Below are 8,006 nucleotides of genomic sequence, written 5' to 3' on the forward strand. Positions count from 1 at the left end.
TATACAATCCTCCATTGGCAAGAAAGGCATTTGCATGTGCTGAAATCCATCGACGCCTGGTCATCCCCTTCACACAGTTGTGCTGGTTGGTCCAAAGTCTGATCATAAAACTGCTGGTGACAGGGCGTTTCACTTGGCGAACTCTTGGGACAATTGGTGTAAACGCAGTGCCACAAACCATGATCCTGATATGGTTTGACTATGGAATTGGGAGGCTCTATGAACATGGTTAAGTTGTGGCAGCCTGGTGAGTCAGCTGTCAATGATCATCTTAGGTTTGAAGATGAACCTGCTGGACAATATTATAACAGTCACTCAAACATGTTTAGGTCCTATGGATCACAATACAAAGAATGAGCAGCCTTACTTAGTCCTGTAGAGTAGTGGGGCGTGTGAAAGAACCCATAGTTCAACTGTGTTTATTTCTAAACTGCGCATGGGAAAGGAGTTGGTGTATGTATTTTTCTTCCTATGTGACTTGAACTTGTTAAGATAACCTGGATATTTTATTGCTTGCCTTCCCTGTTTGAGTAATGCTCAGTACTGATAACTTGAGCGTTTGCATACTTGTGTATATATCGCAGTTGGGCACTTCATTTGCATTCGCTTTGTAACTATGGCTCGAATTGTTGCCTTGTTGGCCGTTGATATATGACCAAGCTCCGTGCATACTTCTGCCGTGCCATCTTCTGTGAACATGTGTTAGGTTTTTCCATCTTACAAACCCCTCACCATCATCATCACGAACTTGAACGGTTCTTATTTCAAAAAAAAAAAAAAGAACATGAACAGTTGCTTCCAAGCCTCTTATCACATCATTGTCATCACCAACACGACAACTGTGTTAGGTTTTTCCATCTAGCAAACTTCGACACATCTTCAACATCACAAACACGGTAGCTGCAGTAGATTTCTCCATCTTCCACACCCTCTACACGATCTTTTCTCCCCCTGATGATCTTGTCGTTCGTGTAGACATTTGCTTTTGATTTATATAGCTCAAACTCAGCAAGCCCACCCTTGACTGGATGCACAATTCTATCGCCTGCCTTCTCACAATAAATGTACCGGACTTGTTCTGCCACACATGCAAAAGGCACAATAATTTGTAAGTCAATGTGAAATCAAGCATATTTAGTGGCATGCCAGATTGCAAATTTGATATGAACAAAGGAGATCAATATAATTGTGCTAGAACCCTCATTTCACTAGAGCGGTGACCCATAACCAAACTATAAAACAAATAACTAAAAAGAATCAGCAAATAGCAAGGATCAGAACCCTCATTTAATTCAACAAATGAACAAGACATAACATATTATACGTCGAATCACTAAATGTTTGTCTACTCTTCAGATAGAGCACCCTTTTTTTTATTTACCCAAACTCATGTCCACAATCACAAATTCACAGTTAGACATTATAATGCATTCAATACACACTACGATGCAATAAGCACACACTTCTGAACCACAACAGCAATGCCAAACTAGAGATTAGATAATAAACTTCTGTTATCATTTTCATCCTGAAAGGAAAAGAAATAACATGTAATAAATAATTATCAAGAAGAAAGAAAAATCAACAAGAACCAACAGGTAATTTGTATTACTTTATCTATCTATAGTTTTATATTGAAAAGAAGCGGCCAGCAGGTAATTTTTTGTTTTTTTATCCGTCTAAAAGAGAACCAACAGATAAATTGCAGCCATCATATTGGCAAAGTAGATCCAACATTCCTCACTTCTCTACGCAAAATGTATGTAGAATTTTAGCCAAATGCATCGTCCATGTATGTATCCCTAGTGTGTTATGTATGAGACTAGATACCACCTTGGGCGCTCCTATACACCTCAGCCACAGCCACATCAATGCAGTTTAGTAAAGAAACTATAGCCTGGGTACTTTTGTAAGTTGTTCCAGTTAGATATTCACAGTTTTAGATCAGAGGAACTTGAGATGTTCAGATATATTATGCCTGAAACACTAAACATAATGACACGAAAAATAAGGTCGAAAAGTAGAGCATACCAGTGGATGGGCATGGCCACGCCACAGGGATGCACCAAGTTTCAGACCATGGTTATCACATTGGGCAAAAAAGAGCGATGCAATTGGATTTCCACAATCATCAAAGGTAGTCGCAAGAAAGTTGACATGTGCATGGTGATACTTTTGAGGTGTCCACGGGTTGTATCCTCTAACTTCTGGGTCCGAGCTGAAATGAGGACCGGAGACCAGCTCATTTACACCGCAGATGACATGAAGCGTGTATTTGGATGCCTTCAACCATGGGAAAGAAGTGTTAAATTCAAATAGGGATCGGAATAATAAGGCAACTAAAATTAAAGCGAGTACTGGAGGAAATCAAGAAACCAACCGCTGTTTTGTTGAACTCCTCCAGCGTAGCTACCACCTTGCAGTTGATTCGATCGTGCTGGCCCCAGAACCTGGCAATGCGTTGAGATACTAGTAGGTAGAAGTCCCGATCTATCTCTGTAGGATCTGGTTCCCGTTGCTGGTGCGACATGATGCTTACTCGCATGCAGAGTGCACGAAATTGCCCTCTCAGCATTTGGTTACCATCACGCACACACTGCAACAAAGCCTCTGAGATAGCCTTAAGCTCATGTACACAACCTGGTGATGCAAGGAAGTGTATCTGCGCATCTGGACTGGGGTGGAATGCACCGGCTGCAGCGGCGGCGGCGGCGTATGCTTCTGGGACAGTAGCCCGGACTGCCATTTTGTGAACCACACTCCTCTGTATGAAAGCAGTGTCCACGCCTGATCCGATTTGTGGGGACTCAGACCAGTCCAGCTCTTCATCACTGGGCTTATCAGATAGATTGGGATCAGCTCTTCGCAAGTCGGCCCCTGCCACCAGCAGGCGCTGCAAGGCAAGATCAGGTGTGAGGAGCGGGTAGCGGGCGCAAAGGAAGGATACGAGGCCATACATCGACCGGGCCGCAACAAGCCACAGGCAGCTGCTACTGATCATGGATGTTCTGAATCCTTTGCTGCTTGGGAAGGTTTGCTCGTACCAGATGGAGTTGACAACAATGTTCTCGACAGGGTCCAGCGGACCGTAGCAGTAACCGCCCAAGAGGATGCCGCGGTGATACTTGTGGGTAAGCTCGTCGCTGGGCAGACTGCCTCTAGCTTTAAGGTAGATTCCGTGGATCGTTGCAAGGAGCATGCGCTTCATGGCCGCCCGGACAGGAGGAAGCTCTTTGCCAATTGGAACAAGACGCTCAAGCCTGCCAGCGGCGAGTTCCCAAGACTCTTCGAGTTGAAGATCGCCGCCTCTTCCTGTCTGAATCAGACGGGTTATGCCAGCGACGGTGTCAGAGATCAGGAGGAACTCGACCAGGCCCAGGCCTGAAATAGCTTTCCACCCTGCCACGAGTAGCTGCGGGTCTGGGTGCTCGGCGACAAGTGCCGCGCATCTGAGGGCGGTCTCAACTGCTGCCACGGTGGTGCCGGAGCAGAAATCGAACTGGCGCATCCCGCGGCGGTTGATGATGAGGAGGGCGGCGACGAGGGGGTCCAGCTCGGCGGCATCGAGGTATATGCCAGCGCCTCGGCGTCAGGGAGGTAGGGGAAGAGGCAGGTGAGAAAGGCGACGAGGCCGTCCAGCGACCGCTGGGTCACGTCTCCTCCTTTGCCCGGCAACGCAGTAGCAGCATTGCAGATGATGTCGTTGACGCGGATGTTGGTGGCAGGATCCAGGAGGCCCAAGCAGAAGCCGTAGCCGTAGCCGCTGTCCAATCGGCCCACGGCTTCTTGCTTCGCCTGCTTGTAGATCCTGTCGATCTTGGCAAGAACTGGCAAAAACTCATCTATTTTTTTGTCCATGTGGAAATCGTCGCCAAGCTCTCTCAGCCCATAGATCACCGGATTTGATGGGATCGCCGGATCGGGAGGGGTGAGGGGCATCGCCGGATCGGAAGGGGTGGGGTGGAGGACAATGGGTTTGGGGGATCGGCGGCGGGTCGCTGGGGGCGTGTATTTTTTTATTTAGGAGGAAAAAACGGAGGGCAAAATTTCTTGTGATCACCCCATGTGGGTCACAGCCGGACCCAAGCCCACAATGGACTAAGGTCGGGTCTTTCGTACAACACCTGAACTGTAGCAGGACGAGAACTCTCCTAGTTTTTTTTTTCAGTTGTTTGTGAATTCTTATCAAAATTTTAGACTCCCATTGTACAACATATAAAATCTACTTCACTGCATAATAAGTTTGTGCAGAGCCTCTAGCTTGGTAGTTTGCCTAAGGTCGCTAGCTCGGTTGGTCGAGGGCGTCCGGTGGCACCCCCGCGGCCGGAGTTCGATTCCCGTGTGGAGCGAATTTCCGGTCTGTGGGGTAAAAAAAATCCCCTCGCTGTGCTCGCCGCAAGATTTGGCTCTCTCGGGCATGGGCCAGGGTTCGGGGGTTTTTCGGCGGCCGGGAGAAGCCATAGTCACTTCCTCTTAATGAAAAACGGTGGGATCCGTTCACCCCCGGCCGCGTTTTTTTCTCTAGCTTGGTAGTTTTATTTGTGAAAGGCGGACCGTCCACTACTCAACGGTTTAGAATGTGAAGTTTTGGTCGAGTCCCTGGTGGTTTTATAGGTGGTTGGCGGAATGGTGGACCATTGACCTGTGGCGGGAGGACAGTCCGTGCCGCCTCCGTGACCCACCGGCGAGTTTGGCGGCGGCGGCTCCGGTCACACTTTTGGGCTGGGTTTGTTCCTAAAAGTTCCTGTGAGTGTCTAGAGTGCATCCTAGGAGAAGGATTTGACACGCATTAGGGTTTGAGAGCTCTAGGTCATCAATGGTGATTTGGCTCTAAAGAGGTTCAAGAACTTGAATCCTAGAGCAATGGGAAAAAGATTGGGGATGGAGATAGGTCACCGGCGATAAGCAAGACTACTGTAAGGGGTCGCAGGTTGGCGTAGGGCGACATTGGTGAGGCTCGAGCTCGTTCATGACCTTGAGCTCGAGTGAGAGCAAGGAGATGGAGGAAGAAGGCATGGAGAAGTTTCTTGCTCCATGTCCAAGGAAGATGAGGTCGGGTGGTGCTGCTCACCGGCTTCGAGCTTCGGTGGTCCTCCGGCAAAGCTCTGACGAGGTAAAAGGGCTTCAATGGAGAAAGGTATTGAGGGTCCTCCATGGCATGCTCAGGTGTCAGGTCAGCCTTGGTGAGGTGGCCTGACGTGTGAGCTATGGGGTGTCGTCATTCAAGTTCTGCGCCGTTGACACGCAAGACAACGGTTCTTGCGGACCGTCCGCCCGTATAGCATGGACCGTCCACCCGTGGTGACGTGAAGCGAACCGTCCATAAGTGCAAAGAAACCAGGCTTAGCCCTATATTTAGCAAATTTTAGATATAGATTTTATTGTGATTTAATGCTTAATGATGCTCATAATGACATGCTTAACGTAGGTTTTAAATTTGGACGGTTACTAAGCATCGACCGTCACAATCCGCAATGATGTTAGAGCATGGCTAATGGATGGGGCGGCAGCGGGCGAGAAGCAAGCCAGCGGAGTCAGCATTTAATGCTGTAGCAGTAGGGGCGAGCTGCAGCGGCCAATAAAGCAGCAAGCAGCCTAGCTAATAGGAGTCCCCACGCGTGCATGCGCCCACTCTTGGCCGGCGTCTCGCGAGGCGTTGGCTCCCTTCTCTTTCGTCCACGTCAGACTGCGCCCACTCCCCGCCTCCTATAATACTTGCTCTTATGTGCGATGGCACCGTCAGGCTTCATGGAGTAGATTGGACACGAAACGTCAAATATCACATGCTAAATTAATGAATGGTATTAATTATGGTATGGTTATGTTTTTAATTTGTGTGATATTAAACTACTGGCTATTAAATATAAATTCTTGTTTACTAAATTTTTAAACTATTGGTTGTTGAATATAAATTATTATTTACTATTGTTTTAGTAAATATCGTAGTCTTGTTTAGTAGCTTTTTCAAAACACGTGCCTAAGCAAATGGAATACAGGGAAAAAAGGGAAAAGGGCAGGAAACAACGAGCAGTGTTCTCTTAGCAAGAGAAGAGTCCATTAGTCGCAACTCGCAAGCCTAAGGCCGGCACTTCGATGAGATAGAGAGATACACATCCCACATGTTCCAACAGGCAACATCTTCCTTACAACCAATGAACCAAGTACGTTCACGTTGAAGCATATGCTACATCAGATGTGCCCAAACTGTTGTCCAGGACCTGAACATAAGATATATTGAAGTTCATCACCACCCATCGGCATAATAATCCAAAAAAAAAAGATCAACTTCACATACCAGAAAGAACTTTTGCTTGATGTAAATTTGTTCATACTCAGACATTATTGTACGATTTCACCCACATATTCTAACAGTCGTGGCTGCAGTAACATTTACAAATTCATGTTAACTCAAACATACAACGCCAACTCAGCTTAATTACAACATCTTCAATCTTCAGTTTGCATCTATGATAAAAGCAGCGACAATATGCGTCTAGTTTCATCTATCGATCTATCATCAACATGACTGCCGTCCAGTCATCCGGAGCTCGCCGTCGCTGGCTGCGCCGCGTAAGGATCAGTCCATGACTCGTCCTCCGCGGCAGCCTCCTCCCACCGCCTTTTGAAAATTTGCATCTCCTTGAAAGATCGCAACCTCACCGCGGCCCGCCCCGCCGACTTGCCGCCGCCGCCTCCAATCATGGGCACACCGCGGTGGAGCACGTACTCGCTGTCGACAACACCGACGTTGGCGGCGCGGTCGCCCTGCGCGCAGTAGCCGAGCCGGTAGTCGAGCCCCCATCCGTGGACGAGATCGTTCTGCACCATCCGCCACGCGCACCGCCACGCCGCGCGCGAGAACACGGGCACCATCCCCTCCACCCACCCCGCGCACGGCGGGCCGCCGTCGCCGTCGCCGCAGCGCGCGTCCCGCACGCGGCGGTGCACGCCGCCCGGCGGCGCCGGCCCCGCGCGTGCGCCGTGATGGCGTGGTGGATCTCGGAGCGGCGGTCGAGCGCCGGCTGCGACACCTCGAGGCCCTCCCGGCGCACGGCGTCGAGGTAGCGGGCGGGGTCGAAGGCGTCGACCTCGACGTCCTCGTCCCACACGAAGACGTAGTCGTACTCCTCCACCACGTCCGGGTGCAGGAAGCGCTTGGCGAACCACCACTTGGTCTGCCCCGGCGCCGCCACGTGCACGGCGCGGGCCGACCACTCGAGGTCGCCCCACTGCTCCACCGCGCCGTCGTAGTGGAAGAGCATCACAGCGAAGTCGCCGGCGGGGAACTTGGAGACCAGCTTGTCGACGGCGGCCTTGTTCTTGATCCCCACGGGGACCGCCAGGAGGCTTTTGGTCTTGGGCTTTGCCGGCGTCGCCGCCATGGCCGCCACTGCTTCCCGCTGCTGCTGCTTCTTCCGGTGCTCGGGGTCCCCGGCCAGCGAGGGCTCCATCTCCAGGTCGGTCGTGTCGTGGGCGACGCCTCTCGGGAACGACGGCCGGCGCTTGCTCGCGCGGTGGATCTTCCTGCTGGGCGCTTTCGTCGTCGGCTCAACGGCCTCGGCGAGAAGCATCTTGCGCGGAACCCGCCGCATCGTCGTTCCGCGATCCTGTACAAGGACGCCACCCCGTACTGGCGGCGTGTTCTCCCTGAGGTGAAGCGTGGCGACACCGCCGGCGATGACCAGGAGCAGCGCGACGCAGACGATCGCCGCAGCCGAGCCGATCCGGCGCAGGGACAAGCCCTTGGCGTTGGACGAGAACGCGGAGCCCATGGCTGTAGTTTTGCGGGAACGGAACGAAGGGGATGATCGGGAGGGAGAGCCGAGAGGTTACTTCTTCCGCTGTGTTGTGCTGCGGGATGGCTGGCTCCTTCTTATAGGCCTGGGTGATGAGTTGGACTCGGACTTGGTTGTGGCGGTGGCGGGAGTCGGAGCCCATCATTGCTTGGTTGTGGCGGGATGATCTAGATCGGAGTCCGATCGAGTTGGGACAAGTGGACGGAGGAC

The 8,006-nt window shown here is 51.0% G+C and overlaps 1 protein-coding gene and 1 pseudogene across 1 annotated transcript; both read right to left on the bottom strand.

The window, feature by feature from the left end:
* Window positions 1-810: 810 nt before the first annotated feature.
* On the bottom strand, window positions 811-3,904 carry LOC120695972. Its single transcript, XM_039979160.1, has 3 exons — window positions 2,381-3,904; window positions 2,032-2,283; window positions 811-1,078 (listed from the first exon to the last, which is right to left on the bottom strand). Exons 1-3 carry the CDS (start codon window positions 3,506-3,508, stop codon window positions 932-934), a joined length of 1,527 nt encoding a protein of 508 aa, XP_039835094.1. The 5' UTR covers window positions 3,509-3,904; the 3' UTR covers window positions 811-931.
* A 2,633-nt stretch (window positions 3,905-6,537) lies between these two features.
* LOC120695185 lies at window positions 6,538-7,805 on the bottom strand (annotated as a pseudogene).
* Between the last annotated feature and the right edge of the window lie 201 nt (window positions 7,806-8,006).

The sequence above is a fragment of the Panicum virgatum genome, chromosome 2K (genome assembly GCF_016808335.1).
Source record: "Panicum virgatum strain AP13 chromosome 2K, P.virgatum_v5, whole genome shotgun sequence".
NCBI classification, from domain to species: domain Eukaryota; kingdom Viridiplantae; phylum Streptophyta; class Magnoliopsida; order Poales; family Poaceae; genus Panicum; species Panicum virgatum.